General features: G+C 41.3%; 2 protein-coding genes across 2 annotated transcripts; one reads left to right on the top strand and one right to left on the bottom strand.

Moving 5' to 3' along the window:
* Window positions 1–2,248: 2,248 nt before the first annotated feature.
* LOC115169797 (class E basic helix-loop-helix protein 22-like) lies at window positions 2,249–3,897 on the top strand. Its single transcript, XM_029725747.1, has one exon. It carries the CDS (start codon window positions 2,630–2,632, stop codon window positions 3,308–3,310), a length of 681 nt encoding a protein of 226 aa, XP_029581607.1. The 5' UTR covers window positions 2,249–2,629; the 3' UTR covers window positions 3,311–3,897.
* Window positions 3,898–3,974: 77 nt separating this feature from the next.
* On the bottom strand, window positions 3,975–21,477 carry LOC115169796 (25-hydroxycholesterol 7-alpha-hydroxylase). The gene is made up of 6 exons (XM_029725746.1): window positions 21,263–21,477; window positions 10,243–10,379; window positions 9,410–10,009; window positions 7,056–7,262; window positions 5,995–6,173; window positions 3,975–5,606 (listed from the first exon to the last, which is right to left on the bottom strand). Exons 1-6 carry the CDS (start codon window positions 21,337–21,339, stop codon window positions 5,319–5,321), a joined length of 1,488 nt encoding a protein of 495 aa, XP_029581606.1. The 5' UTR covers window positions 21,340–21,477; the 3' UTR covers window positions 3,975–5,318.
* Window positions 21,478–27,400: the final 5,923 nt, after the last annotated feature.

The raw sequence follows: 27,400 nt of genomic DNA on the forward strand, positions 1-27,400 counted from the left end.
TGTGCGATAAATCTCCTGGTAGACGCAGCACTTCCCAGAAGTCACGTGTATCCTCTGTCACAGGAGGAGACGGCGGCTATGGAAACATATGTCTCAGAATCCTTGGGGCAGGGATACATTCGGCCTTCCACTTCACCTGCCTCCTCGAGTTTCTTTTTTGTGAAGAAGAAGGAGGGGGTCTGCGCCCGTGTATTGACTATCGAGGGATCAATCAGATCACAGTGAGGTATAGCTACCCGCTGCCTCTCATCCTTCCAGCCTCTTGCCTGGTGGCACCGGTGGTGTGGGAGCAGGACGCGGACATCGAGCGGGCGTTACGCACAGAGCGGAAACGTGGAAACGTCTAGGAGCAACAACGGCTGAGCCACAAAGTGGTAGGCCACACAAGCTCACAGAACGGGACCGCCGAGTGATGAAGCATGTAGCGCATAAAAATTGTCTGTCCTCGGTTGCAACACTCACTACCGAGTTCCAAACTGCCTCTGTAAGCAACATCAGCACAATAACTGTTCATCGGGAGCTTCATGAAATGGGGTTTCCATGTCTGAGCAGACATCAGACATGGAAACCCAGGTCATCATAAACAATGCCAAGTGTCGGTTGGAGAGATGTAAAACTCGTCGCCATTGAACTTTGGGAGCAGTCTCTGGATTCTCTGGAGTGATTAATCACGCTTCACCATCTGGTGAATCTGGGTTTGGTGGATGCCAAGAGAATGCTACCTGCCCAATGCATAGCGCCAACCGTAACGTTTTATAGAGGAGGAATAATGGTCTGGGGCTGTTTTTCATGGGTCGGACTAGGCCTCTTAGCTTCAGGGAAATCTTAACGCTACAGCATACAATGACATTCTAGATGTTTCTGTGCTTCCAACTTTGTGGCAGAAGTTTGGGGAAGGCCCTTTCCTGTTTCAGAATGACAAAGCCCCCGTGCACAAAGCGAGGTCCATACAGAAATGGTTTGTCGAGATCGGTGTGGAAGAACTTAACTGACCTGCACAGAGCCCTGACCTCAACCCCATTGAACACCTTTGGGATGAATTAGAATGCTGACTTTGAGCCAGGCCTTATCGCCCTACATCAGTGCCCGACCTCACTAATGCTCGTGGCTGAATGGAAGTGTCCCTGCAGCAATGTTCCAACATCTAGTGGAAAGCCTTCCCAGAAGAGTGGAGGCTGTTATAGCATCAAAAGGGGGACCAACTCCATATTAATGCCCATGATTTTAGAATGATGTTTGACAAGCAGGTGTCTACATACTGTTGGTCATGTTGTGTACCTACCTTGATCACTTCAGTAGCCCTGCACATTGTAATATAATGGTACTGGAACTGACCTGTACATAACTTGCATTCTCGTGGGTTTTTTTCTTCTCATTTCTTGTTTTTCTGTAATCTGTATTACATGTATTCTGCATTGTTGGGAAAGAGCTCGCAAGTAAGCATTTCACTGTACTGTTTTACACCTGCTGTATCCTGTGCATGTGGCAAAACGTGGACATACTGAGGAGAGTCCCTTGTGAATTGGATGTACCAGTTACAGCTGAGAGTTACGTTATCTTTCAAGGGCAGTAACATGTCCACTGCTGGGCAGCAGTCTCTTCACCTCTCCAATCTGAAAAAGTAATAATAGCTTTTATTATTAATGAAATTGTATAACTAATAGGTAACATCCAGACAAAAAGAATAAGGAAACACTAGGTCCTATACCGTACCAAAATAGCATGCAGCAAGGAGCATCAAGTCAATGTGCCATTATGGTTCATGTATAGAAGAATAGACTTATAGACCTTATGTTCCATCCACTGTAGCTGAGAAGTCTCATAACTGGGGCTTTACACTAAGGGAGGAGCTTATGGTATAATCAATTGTTTAGTTGAACTGGTAGAGGGACTCCTTGTGAAATATGGCCCTAGTCTGGTTGATTTTGCTTGGTATTTGTAACTATAAAATAATTTCTATTTTACAGAATGTTGTCTTTTCCAAATAATTTCAAAATTATACTTTGGCAGAAATATATTGCATGTTCAGGCCAAATTAAGCTCATCTGACAAATAAACTCAGATGTGTGGATATTATATTATCTGAAAAAAGGCACAGACCAGTAGCCTATGGACTAGTCCAACATACACCTGGGCTATGCTGCCCAAAGCCACAGAGTTATCTTTACTATGCATTTAAAACAGTAGTCAAGTCAACTGATTTGTTTTATGATTTAAACCGATGATTGACACGGGATGCAACCATGATCATCAACCCTGTCATGGCAGCGCAAATTAACGTAAACGATGGACAATGGCATCACAATGTAGCTAGCTTATTACGCATGGGTTGTAGTCTCTCGATTTGGTCCTTAAAATAAATGTCTCACTACTGCCTGGAATTAATCAAGTAGAAAACTGCCTGGCTCATGCTTTTCCTAATGTGGTGTTTCACTATCTCGTGAAGGTGAACCTCTGAGGGCGCACCGTACTGTGTCATATTAAACAGTCACAGGACAAGTGGAACATCAAGATTTACTAAAGCGGCAGGCAGAAACCAGGGCAAGAACGACTGACCCAACAGGACTGCGCACACAGAACGCTGTAGTGGCGAGACCTTCACAAAGATAAAGCGCTTGGACGCAAAAGGATGGATTCTTTCAGATCAGGCTCCAGCATAGGACTGTCTCCCTCTCCAAGAGACCGACAATCACCCATCCGTTTTGATCAGGAGCACTCACAACCGGGAACAATGGCCGGATGTCGGGCGGGAACACTTGGCTTCCCATCCGAATCGTTGTGCGTAAAGTACGGGGAATTTTTAAAGAACACCGCTGCAGCAGCGGAGAGCAGTGGTGGGGAGCAGAGTCAGGATGATGACAGTGATGGCATTGGCAGGAGTGACATGGTGCTTTTTCCAGAGGAAAGGCTCATGGCATCAATGGCCAAATGTGACGCAGCAGGTAAGAAACACAAAGAGCAGAAGGTACTGAGGCTCAACATTAACGCCCGAGAGAGGAGAAGGATGCACGACCTGAACGACGCGCTCGATGAATTGCGGTCGGTGATCCCCTACGCGCACAGCCCATCCGTACGGAAGTTATCCAAAATAGCCACTTTGCTTCTCGCCAAAAACTACATCCTCATGCAGGCACAAGCACTTGAAGAGATGAGAAGACTTGTCAGTTATCTTAACCATGGACCTGGCGTTACTGCTGCGAATACTGGTGGTGCACCCGGATTAGGGATCTATGACCAGCAGACAGGATACCCGTTCTCTGCTGGGATTCCGGACCCTTTCAATAGCAATGCAAATCTCTTCAATAAATAACAATGTCAACCATAAACCTTGAACAGTTGTTCCGAAACTAACAGGGGACTTCAAGCTTCGTGAGCACAACTGAATTGATGGGATCAGCGTGACTGACAGAAGTAGTCACATATTAGGAGAACATGGAGTCCTATACTTTATGACTCTGTTCTGCATGGTGATAGCGTTTCGAAAATAGTTGTTTTACAAAATCTAACATGGTCAAAAATGGTTAGCCTTTTAACAAATTATGTTTAGTCTTATTTAACCATTATGTCCTACGGTACATTTTCTTCAGTTTGATTAGATAATGTTCGATGGATAAATTGTATTGGTGACATAAGATATGTTATGGTGTTTTCCAGTAGCCTATACCTCAATGCATGGGCTATGTACAACCAAACCCAAATTAGTTACAAAGAGAGCAATTGTGAATATTGGGTGAAATTAATAGGTAGCCTATAGGCCTAAGTTTGATAATGATATTGTTTTTACCATCATGGACCACATTGGAAGTGTTTTAATTAATATTTTTAAGTGCTATTGTACATTTTGTTTTAGGCCTATATATATCTTTTACCCAAATAAATTCAATACAAATATTTTCATACATGTAATTTGGTCATTCATTGTGTAATTTACATTTCCCTAAATACTATTTAATAATGCAGGCATTTGACAAACATAAATGGAGTCGTTTTATTACCAGGGACAGCATTAATGACAAACAACGATCAGAACGCTGTACTCACACAAGAGAGTTGGTCAAACAAAATAATTCCTCTGAGCATATAGTTAATAACGTTGCAGATTCACTGGACCCATTAAGAGAATAGGTCACTATTGGTAAAAATTTAAGGAATAAAATGACTGCCACATGCAGAACTGATTTGTCCAGTTTGAATGTATTTTATTTCATGAATTGTAAATAGTAAATACCCTGTAGGACTCTTGAAATAGGAAAGACATTTGAATGTATAACTTTAAATGGTTAGTTATTTGGTTAATGTTATAGAAAAATTAAACTAATAAATCAGTAATGTTTTAGGGACACCACCATTTACTACATAAAGCTTTCATCACATTGTCATTTTACCCTGTAATATAGTTCAACTATTTGATTCAACTACTGTTGTTCAGTATAGAGCAGGGATGGGCAACTTTGACATTGGAAAAAATGTAAAATAATTTGAGTTCATTTCCTGCAATTCTACACATTTTGTCATGGGGTGGAGAGAAATGTTTGCAGTTTTTAATATGATATCTGAGTGAATAACAAAATCAATGGGGGCCCGGTCGGTAAATCAACCATGATTACTACAGGTCAAGATAGCTGGCAAGACTAACTTACCAATCAACAAAAATGATTGCTGTCATGAGCTAATTGAGTGACTGACATAAGAAATGAACTGCTGATACTCAACCACATTTTTAAACGTCACCTTGTGTATTCTAACATTCTAACTCAACAGTAAGTTGAGACCCCGACAGTTCCTATTTTAAAAAATATATATAAAATGAAATATTATTTCATTTTGGGATATTAATCCAGGGCCCCTCTATACCCTGGTATATATGGTTTTATAATGCAAGGCATAATAAACAAACATTTTTAGTATTCAAATAAAATACTGTTATAAACAGCAAAAACTGTTAACAATTAATGGATCATTCTGTCCTATGGAATAAAACACCAAAGGTCCCTAGCTAGCAGATTCACCAATCCTGCCCACTGTTAGAGCCTGTCCTGATATAATACATTGACAAATAATCAATGCATTACTGTTCAGTCAATAGCTACTTGTGTGAATAATCATCCATGGGTGTGTCCCAAATGGCACGCCATTGCCAATATAGTGAGGTACTTTTGACAAAAGCCCTATGGTCCCTGGTTTAATGTAGTGCACTATGTAGGGAATAAGTAGGGTAGCATTTGGGATGCACCCTATGAGAAAGTCAAATCCGTTAGCCACACAGGGCTCAGCCCTCTAGTGTTTGTTCATATACAGATGTCGTCGTCCTCTCAGGATCAACGTAGCCTGTAGCGGATCTGGACGTCACTGGCAGGGAGCAGGATGCCCAGGCCAGCACGGCTGGGGTCCAGGGTACACGGCTCCTGCCCCTCCAACACCTCCACGTCAAAGTAGAGCAGCAGCAGAGAGAGAAACTGCTTTATCTCATTCACCGCAAAGTGCCTTCCTGGGCACTTAGTGGAGCCAGAGCCGAAAGACATCCGGTAGTACTTCAGCTTCTGGCCGTCCTTATAGAAGTCTGTCTTTTCCTTTCCGTTTTCGATGTATCGGTCAAACTTGTAGATCTGTCAGAGGGGTAATATAAATAAGTGTGTAAGCCTTTATTTTTCAGCGCCTTATATAATAAAGGTTAATATTCCATCTTATTCCATATTCCAGGAATGCTTCCATTTTGCTTAGTCACAGATCATGGCAAGGTTATCACCAGTCACAACCGGATTACATTAGCATGCATGGTGTGACCTTCTGAAGGCCAGTGGGTGGATTCAATCCTTCACAGTCCATGCATTCTGCTCATTAATCTAACCTGTGGACACACACACACACACACCAGGTGGTGTGGGAAGGCAATTCAGCAGAACAACAAAACCCCCAGACCAGACACAGTGAAGGCGAGAGAGCCTACAGCCATTCTAGGACGCCCACAGAATCTGACCGACTGGTCTTCTTTACCTCTGGATTCTTGTAGATCCCGGGGTCCATGTGCATGCTCTGGGGATACAGGGAGACGATATCTCCTTTCCTCACTCCAATGGAGCGCTCTCCCTCCAGCCGCAAGCTGAAGTCCTCCTGGGCCACGCGGATGTTCATGGAGGCTGAAGACAGCCGCAGACTTTCATTTATGGAGCTCTCTGAGAACAACACAGAACAGTTCAAGTTAGTCACCAGGCATTTTGTTTTATACTTACCAACATTGCCATGGGTTTTGTTTTGGCCTATCTGAGGTACTATTTTACCTTGAGTGGCCCAATACTAACTCACTACTGTACATACACATGCTCACACAGGAGAGAAAGCTTTGAGACTTGAAGGGCTATTAGTTAGAAATATGAACTGCTCTAGCAAAATGGCTAAAACACAAGCTGAATAATCATAAGTCATACATTTTCATTAAAACCATTACAATCTTAAGAGATAACACCATAGAAGAGAGAATAATACAAAATGTAGCTAAGTACTCCCTATCACTTATAAGAACAAACAGATGTGGAACAGATATTCCACTGTCTTCCCCTAAGGGAGATGAAATCGTTCGTAGTGTGAGAGAGAGGGAGCCACGGAGAATCTACACCAGTGGCATTTGTCCCTGAGCATGCAGTTGTCAGAAGAGATGAGGCTACAGTCAGCATGGTGGGTGCAGCAGTGTGATTTAATGTGACAAGTACAGAGTCTGGAGGGATTCTTTTGGGGGGGTGGGGACAGGAGGATTTGCCCTAAACTGTACACACAGAGCACCTGCCACTACAGAGTAGGAGTGTAATAAGAAGACCTCTATGCTGTTTGTATAGTCAGACATACAAAAGATTGGAAGGCCCTCAAAGCCACACTACCATTGACTCAACTGAACCCTGTGTGCTTGGGGCTGAGACCACTTAACACTATCAGGAGAGAAAATTATATGAAAAATGCAAAGGGAAATTTGGACACTGCAGACAAACCTAATCTCTTATGACAATAGAGTAGCTGATTTGGTTGTGGGTGCTGAGATTAAGACCAACATAACAATAACCTACCCAGATACAGTAGGCTGTCCAGCTGTTCTCTGGTGAAGGCGATGTCTCTGTTGTGGTCTGTTTCTATTCCTGAGACCTGCAGGACACCATGGATCTCCTCACGCACGACTGCAAGGGCCTCTGGGTGCGTCACCAGGTAATACATGGCCCAGAAGGTGGCTGGGACTGTGTTTCCCACCGACGCCCATAGAATGGCAAAATGATGGGCTGGGGCAGGTAAAGGTAAGAAAGAGATATTTAAATTCAATTCAAGTTTACAGATGTTAAGAAAGGTGCAGTGAAACGCTTGAGTTTCTAGCTCTCACAGTGCAGTAATACATACATAATCCCAAAAAATGCTTGAAGAAAGAAATGAAGAAATATTAGCACAAGCAATGTCAGAGTCTGAAACAATAAAAAAATATATACACTACCGTTCAAAAGTTTGGGGTCTCTTAGAAATGTCCTTGTTATTGAAAGAAAAGTAAAAATAAAAAGACATTTAAAAAAAAATTGTCCATTAAAATAACATCAAATTGATCAGAAATACAGTGTGGACATTGTTAATGTTGTAAATGACTACTGTAGCTGGAAACAGCTGAGTTTTAATGGAATATCTACATAGGCGTACAGAGGCCCATTATCAGCAAACATCACTCCTGTGTTCCAATGGCACATTGTGTTAGCTAATCCATGTTTATCATTTTAAAAGGCTAATTGATCATTAGAAAACCCTTTTGCAATCAAGAAGCAATACAACTGGTCTTCTTTAGACTAGTTGAGTATTTTTGAGCATCAGCATTTGTGGGTTCGATTACAGGCTCAAAATGGCCAGAAACAAAGACCTTCCTTCTGGAACTCGTGAGTCTATTCTTGTTCTGAGAAATGAAGGCTAATCCATGCGAGAAATCGCCAAGAAACTGAAGATCTCGTACAACGCTGTGTACTACTCCCTTCACAGAACAGCGCAAACTGTCTAGAACCAGAATAGAAAGAAGAGTGGGAGGCCCTGGTGCACAACTGAGCAAGAGGACAAGTACATTAGAGTGTCTAGTTTAAGAAACAGACGCCTCACAAGTCCTCAACTGGCAGCTTCATTAAATAGTACCCGCAAAACACCAGTCTCAACGTCAAGTGAGGAGGCGACTCCGGGATGCTGGCCTTCTAGGCAGCATTGCAAAGAAAAAGCCACATCTCAGACTGGCCAATAAAAAGAAAAGTTTAAGATGGGCAAAATAACACAGACACTGGACAGAGGAACTCTGCCTAGAAGGCCAGCATCCCGGAGTCACCTCTTCACTGTTGACATTAAGACTAAGGTACCACGTTCATCTGTACAAACAATAGTATGCACTGCTCCAAAACCGCCATAAAAAAGCCAGACTACGGTTTGCAACTACACATAGGGACAAAGATCAGTCAGGAAGTTAAAGCTTGGTTGCAAATGGGTCTTCCAAATGGACAATGACCCCAAGCATACTTCCAAAGTTGTGGCAAAATGGCTTAAGGACAACAAAGTCAAGGTATTGGAGTGGTCATCACAAAGCCCTGACCTCAATCCTATTGAAAATTTGTGGGCAGAACTGAAAAAGCGTGTGCGAGCAAGGAGGCCTACCAACCTGACTCAGTTACACCAGCTCTGTCAGGAGGAATGGGCCAAAATTTACCCAACTTATTGTGGGAAGCTCGTGGAAGACTACCCGAAACGTTTGACCCAAGTTAAACAATTTAAAGGCAATGCTATCAAATACTAATTGAGTGTATGTAAACTTCTGACCCACTGGGAATGTGATGAAAGTAATAAAAGCTGAAATAAATAAATCACTCTCCTATTATTCTGACATTTCACATTCTTAAAATAAAGTGGTGATCCTAACTGACCTAAGACAGGGAATTTATACTAGGATTAAATGTCAGGAATTGTGAAAAACGGAGTTTAAATGTATTTGGCTAAGGTGTATGTAAACTTCCGACTTCAACTGTACATAGGGCAGCAGTCTCCAAGGTGCAGGGTAGAGTACCCGGGTGGTAGCCGGCTAGCAACAGTGACTCAGGGAAGGGTACTGGGCGAGAGATACCCGGAGTTACTCTGTAAGAGTTACAACTGAGGTTTGGAATGTCCTTGTTGAAGTCAAAGTAGAACATTTTATGTTGTAGGTGTATACAGAGAGAAAAGCATCTACATAGTAATACAATGTGTTTTCGTCAGTTATTACTGTGTAGGTATAAGGGCATATAGTAAAGGTAATGTTAAGTGTTATCGAGATACAGTAGGTTTACATAACGGTAGACAAATTTAGGAAGCAAGATAAAGTATTGCATAGAAATGTATAAAAAAGGACGGCCAGGTGCTACAGTATATCAACTGTGTTTACCTGCTTTATCGACATCTCCCATGGAGTCATACTGTTCAAACAGTGCTGCTCTTTCCTTTATGAACCCTGAGGTGTTGGACCATGGAGACATTCTCTGAGGGTGGAAGTAGTTGATCAGTTTATCCCGGATGGCCTTGGTTCCTCCCAGCAGAGAGATGGGGATCCTGGCAATGAGGAGAGGAAACATGGTGTCGAACTTGACAAAGTCCTCTCGAAGCGTCACCATTCCGCTGTGTCTGCTGGTATGGGCAGGCTTGCCAAACAGAGTCAGGAAAGTAGCCTCAAACATGATCGAATTGCAGAGTTGGTACACACTTTCAGTCCTCCACTCGCTTTCCCCAGTAAGGTAGTCTTGTCGGAACACAAACATGAGATTTCCCATCATGCTCTCTGTCAGGTTATTGAGGTTGTCGCCCTGTAGAAGCCGGAAGGACCTCTGAATGTGCTCTGCCATACCGGGGAACTTGCCGCTCCTGACAGGGGGGTAGCCGAACGTCAAGGGGGCCACTTGGTCAGAAAACTCATGGAAGTCCAGCTGCTTTTGATGTTTGATGACGTACGGATACAGCAACGGATTCATTATGAAGGTCATGTATTTGCCTGAGGGGGAAATGTGAGGACAGGATTGTATTTCAATAGGCATGAAACATGTGTAATGTACTGTCTAATCATATTGTTAGTAACTTTACTGTTTTTAAAGACGATTTAAAGAGGATTATTTCGTAAGAAGCACAATACATATACATTTTATCAAACATTTCAGCAAAATTCCTTTGCTCCTTTTTTAACCATACTATGATAAAATGTATACATTAACCACTACTATTACCCACCAGCAATCAGCACAGTAAATACATCTCCATGTTTCTCCTTATGTGCTGCCAGAAATCCATGTGCATTCTTCCCAAACTCCATAGCCTTCCCAAGGAATGGAATCCATCCATTTATAAGTGGAGGCTCCCCATCTCTCCTATAATAGAGAAAAACATAAGGAATGTGTATTTTACATTAGGTAAAATCAGATATACAGTATGTCATATCAACAAATATATCCATCTAAAATCTTTCAGATGAAATAAGAAAACATAGATCTGACTGATTCAAATACAATATAAATGCAATCCTAAGTGATTAGAACTTAAGGACAAAAGAAACTACGAACATCTTTGCAATATTCATGAGACAAGGTGTACCATGTGATCAGGTGTCTCCCAAACCTTCAAGATGGATTGGTAGCAGCTACAACTCACCTTTACCACATACAGTGTAACAAACAAATACAGCAGCTACTGGTCAGCAAGGTATACTGAAGAAATAATTTAAAGCCTGAAAACACAGACATGTCACAGTGCATCATCTCAGGCCGATTTAGCTGACAGAGCAGGAATCACTCCAGGTTTACAAACGGTATCCAGCTCAAACAGCTTTCAACAGCTGTATCTTAAGTGAATGCAGATGGGAAACAATTACAAAGGCAACATAGGAGCGAGTCCTGCATAGCAATGTCACAGCTCAGAGCGATTACAAGAAGAGTTAGCTGATTATTTTCCCAAGGAAATGTAACAGTGTAAATCTTTCACTGCTGTTCTCGCTATCCTAAGGTTCTAATTAAATATTCACTTCTCTTCCTATCCATATGTAGCTCCCTTTGAGGCTCTTATCACATCTAATGTTACTATGGTTTCTTTTATTTTCAAATCAACAAGCTTTGACAAACATTTGCCATTTAAGGCTATCAGAATCAGAGGCAACAAAAATATGTTTCTGTCCCTAGGCCAAGGAATGTCATGATGGGCTATTAATAACTGTGGTGTTGGCGGGTGCAGTAACAACCATGCATGCATTAGATTTGGCCTAAAGAAATGCTGGGGGAAATGTTTTGATCCTGTCAACAGGACTTATCCACACACACACACACACACACACACGACAGGCCTAATACTTACTCCACTTAAAAGCTAGGCCTAAGCACAGAACATTATTTCTCCTTTATTGTGGATGATCTTGCGGTAGTGGCCAGAAAACTAATACAAAACTAGCTGCTTCAAAAAGCTATTATCAAATATTTTGCTAAGGCTTTACTTAGAGCGGGGGCGATATGTAGCATTCATAACGCTTTTATATGTGTGACATAGAATCATAAGGCCCTTCATATTTTGATTTTTGAAGCTTAGGGATATGTTTACCAATCAGGATTAATTTGACCAGTTAGGAGGTAGAGCTGGCGAGACACTTGCTTACATAGTCTATAGCCACAGGGTGTGTACACTAGACTATTAGCATACAGTGGCTGACCTCGGGGCACAATGTTACCCGTCATCTTATCCCATCTTTGCCCTACAGACACACAATGTCAGTGGGTTATCATACTGATGAGTTGAGGCAACATTGTAAGGTGCATTATCCTACAAAGCATTGTGCCATTGAAAACAAATAGATAGGCTCACTGTTACATCATCCTTCCTTTGCTGTGTATTTGTTTTTGGAAACACATCTTATGCAAGGAAGACACTATCTGGAGCTGACTTGGTGCAGCACAGATCAGTCTTCTTTGCCACAAAATATTGCATGAGATCAACAAAACAATACTAATCTGTGCAACGTCAGTGCTAAACTAACATGCGTGTGCTTATCCACCCCAGGGCTAGTGTGGAGAGAGCGGGTCATGAGACGATCTGCTATCTGTGAGGCCTCAAGCTGACAAGTCTCAGCCCAGGCTTACTTGTTGTTGCTGTGCTTGTGCCCCCCCACCTAGTCCACACTACTGCCTGCCGGCCTGCCAGCCACTTGTCAGAAGCAATCAGGGAGTCTGATCGTGTCTGCCAGCAGTGAGCACATGTGGATAGGCCAGCATCAGAATAAGGACCCCATGCATCAGTAACAATATTAGAACAGATGTCCACATTGCAGTGTATCAATTAGATCACTTCTTCCTGATTCGGCTCATAATGCGGCTCGAACCCAGGACCTCTGCCTTGCTAGTACACCTGACTAGGGCTTTTACAGTGCCCGTATTACCGCCACACCCGCAGTCAGATTCCACCCTGACCATTTAGTTGCGGTTATTAGGCTTCTCCAAGCTATGATGCCGCTGATCATTAGTAGCCTACCAAACTCGCTAACTGCCTGGTACTCAGCACTCTATTGTCCCTCTAATCACTCTGACATCAAGCAAAATCTAATCAAACACTTCATGGGAGCCCATGTTGCACAACATTTCTATAGGCTATAAAAAAAATTATAAAAAAGAGCATCCCATCCGCTTTCTATAGGCTAGGTCTACTATATATTTTTCTCAACATTCCTAATATTAAGCACATTGCTTCTCTTTACAACTGGAGTACAGCCTACCTGGCTGGCATGAAAATAAACTACGGGGAAAAGCGTCCTCCACTCGCTATTTAAGTACATAGATGACGTATTGTTTTCCCCCTACTTCGAGACAGGTGCATGATAATGGCCCATTGTAAATCCCAAAAAATTCACACATATTATTTTGTAATAATATAAAGACAAGATGAAATGAAGAATAGTCTGATGGGTGACAATATTAGCCTAGTACTTGTGAATGATGCCCAGCTTGTGTGCAGTAAGGCAAGAAACGGCACATGCCTTTAAAAAATATATACTTTTTCAAATCATAGTCGCACACCTCATGTAGCCTAGCCCATAGGCCTATATGTTTTGGTAAGGTTTGTATCACAAACTTAAAATTAAGCACAATGGGTGTAGAGCCTAACTGGTATACATAAGCAGAGTGTGAGTTTCAAGTTGGGGAAGATCATTTTCACTATGGGGGATAGTAGATTGACATAGGCTAGTGCTTTTGCTGTTTGTTAGGCCTACTCATCTTCTTGGCTGACGAAAAGTAAAACATGGAAAGTTGTTTAATTATTATATTCAGCCCAAAGGCACAATGGCCACAAAAGGCAAGGATTTTTTTTAGGGGGCATTACATCTACACAAATGGGATGCCACCGGGAAATTTGAGGTATTATCAAGTACTTGTCAAATTGTGAATGAAAGACTGATGAAGTGTGTACAGCCAGCACAAAAAACAAAAGCAGAGCTCATGCCTTTCATGCAACTTATTTCAAATCATCATTAGAGTCGCATCATGCAGCCTTACAATGTATTAACAATCAAAACATATAGCCCAACGTATGTATCACAACTAAAGTTGGATAAATAACTCTAAATTTAGCATATAGGGGGACTTGTTTCTTTCTCTTAGGGATAGCCAACCCCCCCCTTTTTTCAATTTTCGCCTAAATGACATACCCAAATCTAACTGCCTGTAGCTCAAGCCCTGAAGCAAGGATATGCGTATTCTTGGTACCATTTGAAAGCAAACACTGAAGTTTGTGGAAATGTGAATTGAATGTAGGAGAATATAACACAATATATCTGGTAGAAGAAAATACAAAGGAGGAAAAAAAACGGTATTTTTCTACCACCATCTTTGAAATGCAAGAGAAATGTCATAGTTATTGCCATCACTCTGGTTGTAATTCCGACAAGATGGCAGCAGTGTATAAGCAAAGTTTCAGATGGATAACTTTAAAGAATAACTGACCTACAAGACCTTTAGTGTGAAGTCCCCAAGTACATTTGGGCAAATCGTGAAGGAGACATTTACATTCATATTCCATTTTTCTGCAAGAATATCGTCAAATCTGTATACTTGGACTTTGATGTAGCTTTCCAAGTATTAGTAGCCACATTATAAGTTCAACATTTGCAAAACAACCAGTTTTCATAACTTCATAACTCTGAATATTCTTAGAATTTTTGTCCAAAATGAAAAGGTTAGTACCTACATTTTACGACATATACATGGTTTCTGGATACTCCCGTAAAGCCCAGCTCATTGGCTATCTAGCTAGCTTTGTTTGACCCCGGTGCTTATTTGACAAAGATAAAGTCGTTCAAGTGATGGCCGCCCACGTCATCGGCGTGCCATGAAGGCGTCGCTCTCTGACCAAATATGGTGTCCTATAGGATATACTACACCCCAAATGAAATAGTGAAGTCTTGTTACCTTCTAGGATCTCTGAGGAATAGATACGTACGTGATGACTCATTCAAACAATGTTTAGGGTGAGATTTTCACAGATTCCTTTCTTTGCAAATTGAACGAGTGGAAATACAAAATCGATCGTGCGTGCTTTGTGGACGTTTTTAGGATATGAAAAAGGATTTTATCTAACAAAAACCGACACTTCATGTTATCTCTGGGACCCTTTGGACGATAAATCAGAGCAAGATTTCCGAAGTACACATTTCACCTTCATTGGTGAATTTATCAAACCTAACGCGTTGAAAAAAAGTGTTTTGTTGTTAGGAGCTCTCCTCAAACAATAGCATGGCATTTTTTCACAGTAATAGATACTGTAAATTGGACAGTGCAGTTATATTAACAAGAATTTAAGCTTTCAGCCGATATAAGACACTTATATGTACCGACATTTGTTGTTTCTCTAAAATCTGCGAACTTGACATAACGCGCTGCATGATTTACAACTGTCCCGTTGATGGAACGCCGATCCTTAAGAAGTTTTAACCACTAAAAACAGAATAGCCGCATGTGTGCACTCCCTGAAATCGGTTGGAGAAAATATCCTTTCTATTTAATTCAGCTATGTTCAATTGTATTCATACTATAAAATAATGCCACAGAATTCTAACCAAATCTTGTCTGCTAAATACACTAGTGTAGACCACAGCCATATGGCATAGCCAAATCAGGGCCGAACATAACAACTCAGTTTGACAACTCAGTTTGCCATTCTGTTCTTCTGAAATAGACATTTTCTTCGTATCATGTTTCTGTAGACCCATCTAAAATAAATCATGGATTTATTGTGATGCTGTAGGCTATATTACATGAACTTACTAGACTTTTTAAAATGTAGATTTCCAAAGGTCTGCATCAGTGGCTTGTAGGCGTGGAAGCCAGGAGATTCTAAATGTGTTTATGTTAGCGGTCAATTACCGTGAGACCGGCAGATATTTGCTTGACAATCACCGGCTGACAAAATTTCATGACTACCACAGCCCTACACGTGACAGCCCTCCCGTTTTACCAATACCAGAGGACATTTTTTATTATTAAATAAAACTCTGGACGACCTCTACGCCACACACACAGACGCATACAACGCTCTCCCTCGCCCTCCATTTGTCAAATCTGAAAATAATTATATCCTCATGAGTCCTGTTTACAAGCAAAAATTAAAGCAGGAAACACCAGTGACTAGATCAATAAAAAAGTGGTCAGATGAAGCAGATGCTAAGCTACAGGACTGTTTTGCTAGCACAGACTAGAATATGTTCTGGGATTCCTCCGATGGCATTGAGTACACCACATCAGTCATTGGCTTCATCAATAAGTGCATCGATGACGTCGTCCCCACAGTGACCATACGTACAGTTGAAGTCAGAAGTTTACATACACTTAGGTTGGAGTCATTAAAACTCGTTATCAACCACTCCACACATTTCTTGTTAACAAACTATAGTTTTGGCAAGTCGGTTAGGACATCTACTTTGTGCATGTCACAAGTAATTTTTCCAACAATTGTTTACAGACAGATTATTTCACTTATAATTCACTGTATTACAATTCCAGTGGGTCAGAAGTTTACATACACTAAATTGACTGTGCCTTTAAACAGCTTGGAAAATTCCAGAAAATTAAGTTATGGCTTTTGAAGCTTCTGATAGGCTAATTGACATAATTTGAGTCAATTGGAGGTGTACCTGTGGATGTATTTCAAGGCCTACCTTCAAACTCAGTGCCTCTATGATTGATATCATGGGAAAATCATAAGAAATCAGCCAAGACCTCAGAAAAACAACTATAAACCTCCACAGGTCTGGTTCATCCTTGGGAGCAATTTCCAAATGCCTGAAGGTACCACGTTCATCTGTACAAACAATAGTACGCAAGTATAAACACCATGGGACCACGCAGCCATCATACCGCTCAGGAAGGAGACGCGTTGCACGAATGTACCTAACCATAAACATCAATGCCTTTCTTAAAATCAATACACAGAAGTATATTTTTTAAACCTGCATATTTAGTTAAAAGAAATTCATGTTAGCAGGCAATATTAAACTAGGGAAATTGTGTCACTTCTCTTGCGTTCATTGCACGCATAGTCAGGGTATATGCAACAGTTTGGGCCGCCTGGCTCGTTGCGAACTAATTTGCCAGAAATGTACGTAATTATGACATAACATTGAAGGTTGTGCAATGTAACAGCAATATTTAGACTTATGGATGTCACCCATTAAATAAAATACGGAACGGTTCCGTATTTCACTGAAAGAATAAACGTTCTGTATTCGACATGATAGTGTCCGGATTTGACCATATTAATGACCTAAGGCTCGTATTTCTGTGTGTTATTATATTATAATTAAGTCTATGATTTGATAGAGCAGTCTGACTGAGCGATGGTAGGCAGCAGCAGGCTCGTGAGCATTCATTCAAACAGCACTTTCCTGCGTTTGCAAGCAGCTCTTCGCAATGCTTCAAGCCTATCAACTCTTTGAGTTTATTTTATTTTTACAGGGACAGTGCACATTAATCAACGTTTCAGTAAAAGTGCCGGTTTTAGCCAGCTGGCTAATTTTCAACCGCAGTCCCTGGGCAGGTTATTAAAAACAATTACAATATAGACAATCATTGAACAGTGAGCACACACAGAGTAACATAGGACAAGCAAGACATAGCATACAGACAGAGCAACATAGGACAAGCAAGATGTAGCATACAGACAGAGCAACATAGAACAAAAAGCAACAAGACAAAATCCATAAAAACAACAAAGTGTTTCCACACCTCACAAGCTACAGACAACAGACAACATGGAAAGCGGCAATACACAGCTAGGGATTATGTTCACAAATCTGATTGACCTTTAGCCATGTCTTCATGCATTTTGTGAAAGTGTGATATGTGGTGCAGTTGTGTGTGTCTGATGGCAGTGTATTCCAGGCATGGGACGCTCTCACAGAGAAAGCGGATTTACTAAAGGTGCTTTTCCTTAAGGGAACTATACAGTCACCTCTCATGGCAGACCTTGTGGATCTGCTGCCATATGTTTGGGTTTTCTGTTTAACAAAAATACTGAGTGGAGGGGGAGCTAGGCCATTTAGGATCTTGAATACAAGACATGCGTCGGTGTATTGCACAAGATCTTCCCAACTCAGGAGCTCATGCTTTCTGAGGATGTAACAGTGATGATGGCTATTGGGCTTCCTATCGAGCACTTTGAGAGCCTGTTTGTAGACAGACTGAATAGGTTTTAATGTTGTATAGCAAGCTTGGGCCCAACTAGTCAAGCAGTATGTTAAGTGGGGGAGTATCATAGATTTGAAGTACAGTCTTGCTACCTCTGTGGTCAAACAATTTCGTATAAATCGGAACTTAGCTAGATTGAATTTGGTTATTTGAATTACCTTTTTCACATGCTTTTTAAAAGAGAGGTTGGAATCAAGTATGATGCCAAGGTACTTAAAATCAGATACCACCTGGAGCTTCTCCTCTGACACATTGACATCTGGCTCAGTAGCATCTGTTGCCCTCTTTGTGAAGAACATGCAAACAGTTTTTTTCACATTGAGATGTTAACACGAGTCACTGAGCCACTTTGTAACCTGGACCATTACAGTAGTGAGTTCTTGTGCAGCTTGTTGTTTGCTCTTTGCAAGCACATATCACTGTATCATCTGCATACATTTGAACTTCAGACCCAGTGCAGACAGTAGGCAGAACATTAATGTACAGGCTGAACAGGAGGGGCCCCAGTATTGACCCTTGGGGCACGCCCACATCATAGCTAAGAGTGGGCACACAGCTCATTGCTCACTCTGACACACTGAGTTCTGCCTTCAAGGTATAATTTCATCCATCTCAAGGCATCGGGGGAAAAGTTGAACTTGGACAATTTTATGATGAGAACCTCATGGTTAACAGTATCGAAAGCCTTCCTTAGGTCCAGAAACACAGCCCCAACAATGCCCCCTTTGTCCATCTTGGACTTCACATTTTCCAGAAGAAAGCAGTTGGCCGTTTCTGTGGAGTGTTTCGCTCTGAAGCCAAACTGCATGGAGTGTAATGTGAAGGGGTTGTTGTTGAGGTGGGAAATCAGTTGTTCTGCTACACACTTTTCAACAACCTTCGACACTACAGGTAGTATACTAATGGGTCTGTAGTTACTCACGTCAGCAGGATCGCCCGATTTAAAGATGGCCGTTATTATGGCTGACTTCCATACCCTTGGAAACACCCCCAGACCAATAGATATGTTGGTGACCTTAGTAATGGGGCCAATGAGTGACTCTTTGTAGTTTTTAAGAAAGGTAGAGTCCAGCCCAAACACATCTTTGGATTTAGAGTTCATTAGTGAGCTAATCACCTTGTTCACCTTTGACTCAGAAACCTCCCTTATGATGAAGACAGGTTGAGCGTCATTCACTAGCACTGAGCCCAATAAACCAGTGGAGGGGTTCTGTGTCAGTACCTTGACAGAGTCAATAAAGTAGGAATTGAAGGCTATTGCTAATTCGACTGCATCCTGTGTTAGATTGTTCTTCACCATGATTTCTAGTCTTTTTGCATTATTACTATGGTCTTTCCCTGTTAACTTTTTTAGATTCTCCCAGATCAATTTAGAATTTCCCTTTGCCTCACCAATTATGTTAATAAAAAAGTTTGCCTTGGCCTGTCTGATTTCTTTCGTCACCTTATTTCTCAACATGGTAAACCTACGTCTGTCATGCTCTAATTTGAATTTTATGGCTGTTTTTAGAGCATAATCTCGTTCTTTCATCAATTTCCAAATTTCTCCATTTAGCCAAGGAAGAGTGCTCTTTTGGCCAGGTTTGGATTTGATTTTCTTTAGGAAACCATTTATTGTAGCCTGGATTGTGGATAGAAAAACCTTACTATCAGCTTCCACGTCTGTATAGGACAAGAGATCATTCCAGTTAATTCCATTAATTGCGTTTTCAAAATAGTTGAATTCACTCTTAGGTATTCTTAGTTGATCTGGCTTTCTAACAGTAGAGAGCTTAAACCTGCTCTTAGACAACTTTCTGGCTATAAGTGTCAAATTATGATCAGATAGCCCAGTAACCATATTGCCAGCCTAATCTTGAGATTAGGCTGGCAATACTAAAGTACCTAGAACATCCAATAGTCAAAGGTATATGAAATACAACTGGTATAGAGAGAAATAGTCCTATAATAACTACAACCTAAAAATTCTTACCTGGGAATATTGAAGACTCATGTTAAAAGGAACCACCAGCTTTCATATGTTCTCATGTTCTGAGCAAGGAACTAAAAACATTAGCTTTTTTACATGGCACATATTGCACTTTTACTTTCTTCTCCAACACTTTGTTTATGCATTATTTAAACCAAATTGAACATGTTTCATTATTTATTTGCAGCTAAATTGATTTTATTGATGCATTATATTAAGTTAAAATAAGTGTTCATTCAGTATTTTTGTAATTGTCATTATTACAAATATATATATATATATATATATATATATATATATATATATTTAAAAAAAATAATTGTAATACAAATGTAAAAAAAAAAGTTTAAATTATCGGTACTGGCTTTTTTTGGTCCTCCAATAATCGGTATCAGCGTTAAAATCATAATCGGTCGACCTCTACTACATTTGCACACACTGTATATAGACTTTTATATTGTGTTATTGACTGTACATTTGTTTATCCTATGTGTAACTATTTGTTGTTTGTGTCGCACTGCTTTGCTCCATCTTGGCCAGGTCGCTGTTGTAAATGTGAACTTGTTCTCAACTGGCCTACCTGGTTAAATAAAGGAGAAATATTATTATTAATATTATTTTTTTTTTTAAATGGTCCCAAACTGTAAGTCTCGCCTATCTGGCACTCTATGCAGTCTACTCTAGACTATGGAGCAAACGCTCAAAGTATTAGAAATAGTTCAAATGGTATTTTCACCCACCAGGTCTGATCCTCAAATCAAATCCTCAGTTGATCATCTGGGAGCTGACCAGCCCAGTACAGACAATGCTGAAGGAAATGCCTTTAGAGACTGTTTGTGGCTGACCTACTTCTTACAAAGAACACAGTGAGTTTGTAGTCCCAAATGGTACCATATTCCCTATGTAGTGCACTACCTTTGACCAAAGAATGAGCCTTATTCGTCCTGGTAAGAAGTAGGGCACTATGAAGGTAATAGGGTGCCATTTGGTACACACAGGTGTGTTTACAGTCCCATGAACTGTCGATGTGTTTTTGCGCAAGGCACTCCTGTAAATAGCTCTGGATAAGTGTCTCTGCTAAATGACTCAAATTTACAAAATGTAAGACATTCATTAACTACAACCCACTATATTATCAAGGGTAAATAATACAGGTCTTTAAGATTATGCAAACTATGGTCAAAGAGCAAACTCAGTGGCATACATAGGCTGATGCCATAGAATATTTACATTGTTTCAATACTATCTATATCCCTCAAACTCAGGTCTAGACCTCAAAGCCCATTGTTCCCCTCTAATCAGGGACTGTGAACTTGTCTAAAATGTGTGTGCCGAATTTGAAAAACGCTGCTCATGTTGTTCCACAAGTCTGATGCTTTGTCACAATAATCGACTGCTTGATATTAGTCACATAAAGAACTTGTGTTAAAAAAAAAAACTTGGCCAGGATTCTCCAACAAATATGTTGATCAACTTCAAGGGTTTAGACAAAAGTTTAATTCCTAGCATACAGCAACCAACACGAACACCAACAACATTGAAATAAACTATGAATTCATCCACCACTTGCCTTGTTCTCCCGAATCGCACGCTGAGTAAGTAGAGCGCCAAAAAGCCAAGAAACAATGGTAAAACGAAATCTAACATTTCGTTTGGAAATTATCAGACACTCCACAATAAATAAAACCTCGGGAAGTTGTAATCGATGGCTAAAGTCAACCGGTCTCAGTCATTCTGCCAACCAGTGTTGCCAGGCTTGTCGATTTGTTGCTAAAAGTTTCTAAATGACGTTGTGATGTCATGACGTGATGGCGTCTTAAGTAATAACGTAAAATGCGTCATTACGTAGAATACACAATAACGTTACTCAAATTGACTATTACATTTACATTTACGTCATTTAGCAGGGGCTCTTATCCAGAGCGACTTACAAATTGGTGCATTCACCTTATGATATCAAGTGGAACAACCACTTTACAATAGTACATCTATATATTTTTTGGGGGGAGGGTTAGAAGGATTACTTAATCCTATCCCAGGTATTCCTTAAAGAGGTGGGGTTTCAGGTGTCTCCGGAAGGTGGTGATTGACTCCGCTGTCCTGGAATCATGAGGGAGCTTGTTCCACAATTGGGGTGCCAGCTTCGGCGCTTTTACAGTTATCCACTTTTTTATCCAACTGTGGTAATGTAGACTGCGTTGTGGGGTTGTACAGTTTTGATTTATTTATATGCTTTGCTGTAGCACAATGTTTTTTGATGTCATACATTTTTGCAGCATATCTGATTTGCAGTACGCCCGACAATCATCCCCAATTACTGGCTTCAGCCACCCTTTAAATTCAGGTACAGACTCAAACTATTTTCTGTACAATTTTGATTGAGACATGCTGATTGATGTTGTAAGTTCTGTTCAAGATCAAACATTTGTGACCAACTATATTTATTGGGGTTGTCTCATCGAACGCTTACTACTGCTGCTGCAGTCAGCCAACAATGATTTGCAATTTGCTGAAATTGCTGCTGGCCTGCTGCTGCCTGTGCACGAGCTGAGTGCCTGCTGCTGACATCACTCACAATGCACTTTTGCAGCCAGGCACGTGTGTTGTGACTGAGTGTGTGACAGAGAAAATCGTTTTTGTGTCATTTAGAGGGAAAATGTGTGCATTTTAGCGTTTGAGTCACTTTTCAAAAGTTGTTAAATTTGTTGCTAGGTGCTGTTTGAAAAAAAAGTTGCCAGGGTACTCTGAAAAGTTGCTAATTTGGCATCACTGCTGCCAACCAGTTCGGTTTTGGTCACGTGGGTTCGCACGTAGTGATACAAATCATGAAATATATTTATACAAATTACAGACAGTAGACTACAGCAAAATAAAACTCAATTGATTGAACATGAAATGTATTCCAATATGACTAAAAATAGGCCTATAGTCAAGTACTGTTTATATTTGAATGCAGTCATCTCTGTTTTCTTTTTATACGTCACTTGTTTGTATCAATTGCAACGACATTGGCAACTTTGTTCTGAAGTTATCTGCGGTCACAGAGACGGATTAACCATGTGATTATATGTTTAGCGGAGATATTCTGTGTATAAAGGGACGCGGGAGGGCAAAAATCATTATGACGTTTGTATCTGTTTTACGAGTGGAGGCAGGCGTTAGATTACGAGCGTTTTCAAATGCAACGTTAAAAACGATGGTTTTGGGAAACCGCTCGGAAGATTTAACGACGCTCCTACTAAGGTTCTAATGATGAATTTTAAGCCTTAAAATGGGCCCTGACCACTAGGCTATCTAACAAAGACCTGTGTTAGGCGGGACAATGTATCCTTTATTAGGCTACAGGAAGTCAGTAGAAGGCCTAAATTCACAGAGTTGATGAATGAAGCCTTGTGTAGCAATGCTATAGTGTTGAACTCAATAAATGTTTTTCTGTTGGATTTTGTCTGCGGTCTAGTCTATTGCCACGTTCAAGACACCTAGGAACTCGGGGGGGAAACGAGCTCTGACTGGGAAGACCCCAACTCGGAATTCCAAGTCGGAAACATAGGCATCTTTCTAGAGTTCCAACTTTCAGATCTGAAGATCACTGTCGTCATTATTTGACCTTGTTCTCCCCCCCCCCCCCCCCCCCCCCCCCCCCGAGTTCCCAGTTTTCTTGAAAGCACCATATATCCTCTCTAGAACATGGTCTATTTTTTTATTTATTTAACTTTTATTTAACTAGGCAAGTCAGTTAAGAAAAAAATCTTATTTACAATGATGGCCTACCAAAAGGCAAAAGGCCTCCTACGGGGATGGGGGCTAGGATTAAAAATAAAAAATATAGGACAAGAGAGACCTAAAACAACAACATAGCATGGCAGCAACAGATGAAAAAATCCTACAATGCATGAACTCCTGTCTTGTTGCTGCATGTGCACAAACAGCTAAATAACTGAGGCATAGGGCGTAGCCTACCTGCCTAGCCTTCCTGCCTTGCCTACTACTGTAAACAAAGAACAATGGCATATAATCACTTTAATTTATCAACTGGGTGGTTCGAGCCCTGAATGCTGATTGGCTGACAGCCATGGTATATCAGATCGTGTACCACGGGTATGACAAAATGTTTACTTTTACTGCTCAAATTACATTGGTAACCAGTTTGTAATAGCAATAAGGCACCTCGGGGGTTTGTGATATATGGTCCATATACCACGGCTAAGAACTGTGTCCAGGCACTCCGCGTTACGTAGTGCATAAGAACAGCCCTTAGCCATGGTATATTGGCCATATAACGACACCCCCTCGGGCCTTATTGCTTAAGTATACAACAGGTGGGTCTAATCCTGAATGCTGATAGGTTAAAAGCGCATTCCAGCCGGTGTCTATTCCACAAATTACAAATGGCTAAATCTATGACGTTAAAATGCCTATTTACTCTGTTCCATCTGACTGCGCAATCCACTGTCTCATCAGCCCAGGCACAGAAGTTATAAACTTGATCTCCACTATAAAAAGAATCTAGACATGATCTCACATTTCTTTTAGACTAACATTTAGTTTTCAACAGTGGAGATATGTATAAACCTTGCTCTTTGTCTCTGACATATTCAACATTGTTTAAATGTTCAAATTCGATCTCCAACTGTCCCATATTAATGAACTTGTCGGGACGAGAGAGGCAGGCAGCGTTTCTCAGCCAGTCGAAATCATGAATCAGCTGGCATCATTTTAATATATACAAAGAAATGTCAATTGATAAAAGGTCAAATGAAACGAAGTGCAGCTCGTTTGCAATCTTTCCAGCTTCAGTTTGAAGTTATTTTGTGTTATCTGTGTCGTTGGCTAGCTCCTCTGAACAACAGTGTCCTAACGAGAGAGCACATTTTCTATGCCAGGCGAAATCGTGCCTCATTAGCTCATTGTTATGGATGTATCCAAATAAATGTCACTAGAAAACAGCTTAAACAAATGCAGCTACTGTTGTTATTCTGTCTGCACTGTTTGATGTGACTATACGTTAGCCTTAGTTGGCTAGCTAGCAAGCAAGGGATAAGAACGTTGCCAGCCAGTATGGCAATGGAACATTTGGAACGAACGACTGGGTCGGGTCCATAGATACAGATCAAAAAGACATGAACTACTGGGTCGCGTCTCTGGCAACCTAGTAAATGGAACGAACAATCAGCTGGCTTGGGTAGCAACCCTAAATTTGTTTCGGGACAATATCTTGTGGAAGGATGAAATAGTATGAATAAATTCAGCAAAATAAAGTTTTCAATGAAAATATGTCAATCATTATTTGAATATGTTGGTAACCTTCGACTTCATCTTGGGCCTAACAACACCTGTGCCAATATGTCCTCCAAAAACCGTCTTCTCGGGCATTATCACTTAAATAAAGGACATGTCATCATCAATGCATGCAGTTGCTGGAGGGTTTCTTTCTGATAAAAAAAAATCCCTTCCATTTGGATTTTGCTGTATCTCAACTTTATACAGGCTAATCTCGGTTAGGCCAGAACTAAAATATTGCGTAATTTGGTCAGATCTGTCCACGAGAGATTATACAGGGTTAGAACCTTCAACAGTATTATTTATTCACATACTGTGCAGTATCACATCATCAAATCAAAATCTATTTGTCACATGTACCGAATACAACAGTGAAATGCTTACTTACTAGCCCTTATTAACCAACAATGCAGAGTTGAAAAAGTAAGAAAAATGTGCTAAATAAACTGAAGGAAAAATAGTAACACAATGAAATAAAAATAACAACGCTATATACAAGGGGTACTGTTACCGAGTCAATGTGTAGGGGTATGCAAGGGTTAGTCGAGGTGATTGAGGTAAAATGTACATGTAGATAGGTGTAAAGTGACTATGCATAGATAATAAACAGAGTAGCAGCAGCATATGTGAAGAGTGTGAAGGAATGTAAATGCATATGTGTGTGGGGCGTCAATATGCATGTTTTGGAGTTTCAGTTTAATATGTGTGGTTAGAGTCCAGTAAGTGTACATCGAGCCTGTGCAAGAGAGTCAGTGCAAAAAAATAATAAGAATAAATATAAATAAAATAAGAGGGTCAATGCAAATAGTCACGATAGCCATTTTATTACATTTTCAGCAGTCTCATGGCTTGGGGGTAGAAGCTGTTAAGGTCTAGGACCAAAAGTAGGCCTTTTGGTCCTAGACCTGGCACTCTGGTACCGCTTGCTTTTTGAGGATCTGAGGACCCATGCCAAATCTTTTCAAGAATAGGTGTTGTCGTGCCCTCTTCACAAATGTCTTGGTGTGTTTGGACAATGATCGGTCCTTAGTGATGTGGACACCAAGGAACTTGAAGCTCTCGACCGGCTCCAATACAGCCCTGTTGATGTGAATGGGGGCATGCTCGGCCCTCCTTTTCCTGTAGTCCACGATCAGCTCCTTTGTCTTGCTCATGTTGAGGAAAAGATTGTTGTACTGGCACCACACTGCCAGGTCTCTGACCTCCTCCCTATAGGCTGTCTCATCGTTGTCAGTGATCAGGCCTACCACATTCGCATCGTCGGCAAACTTAATGATGATGTTGGAGTCATGCGTGGCCAGGTGAACAGGGAGTACAGGAGGGGACTAAGCACGCACTCCTGAAGGGCCCCTGTGTTGACGGTAAGCGTGGTGGATGTGTTGTTGCCTACTCTCACCACTTGGGGGAGGCCCGTCAGGAAGTCCAGGATCCAGTTGCAGAGGGAGGTGTTCAGTCCCAGGCTCCTTAGCTTACTGATGAGCTTGGAGGGCACTATGGTGTTGAACACTGAGCTGTGGTCAATGAACAGCATTCTCACATAGGTGTTCCTTTTATCCAGGTGGGAAAGGGCAGTGTGGAGTGCAATAGAGATTGTGCCATCTGTGGATCGGTTGGGGCAGTATGCGAATTGGAGTGGGTCCAGGGTTTCTGCGATGATGACGTTGATGTGAGCCATGACCAGCCTTTCAAAGCATTTCATGGCTACAGATGTGAGTGCTACAGGGCGGTAGTCATTTAGGCAGGTTACCTTGGCATTCTTGGGCACAGGGATTATGGTGGTCTGCTTGAAACATGTAGGTATTACAGACTGGGTCAGGGAGAGGTTGGAAATGTCAGTGAAGACACTTGCCAGCTGGTCAGCGCATGTTCTGAGTACGCGTCCTGGAAAATCCGTCTGGCCCTGCGGCTTTGTGAATGTTAACCAGTTTAAAGATCGTTAATCACATCGGCTACGGAGAGCACGATCACACAGTCATCCGGAAAAGCTGGTGCTCTCATACATGGTTCAGTGTTGCTTGCCTCAAATTGAGAATAGAAGGCATTTAGCTCGTCTGGTAGGCTCGCGTCACTAGGCAGCTCACGGCTCGGTTTCCCTTTGTAGTCCGTTATAGTTTGCAAGCCCTGCCACATCCAACAAGTGTCAGAGCCGGTGTAGTAGGATTTGATCCTAGTCCTGTATTGACACTTTGCCTGTTTGATGGTTCGTCGAGGGGCGTAGCAGGATTTCTTATAAGCGTCTGCATTAGTGTCCCACTCCTTGAAAGTGTCAGCTCTAGCCTTTCGCTAAGTGTGAATGTTGCCTGTTGCATGGCATCTGGTTGGGATGTGTATGTACAGCACAGGAGTATGCTGACGGGAGATTGGCTCAGAATAATGGCCGGAACGGAGCAAATGGAACAAACACCTGGGTACAATGTTGTAGGAGCCA

The sequence above is a fragment of the Salmo trutta genome, chromosome 31 (assembly GCF_901001165.1).
Source record: "Salmo trutta chromosome 31, fSalTru1.1, whole genome shotgun sequence".
NCBI classification, from domain to species: Eukaryota; Metazoa; Chordata; class Actinopteri; order Salmoniformes; family Salmonidae; genus Salmo; species Salmo trutta.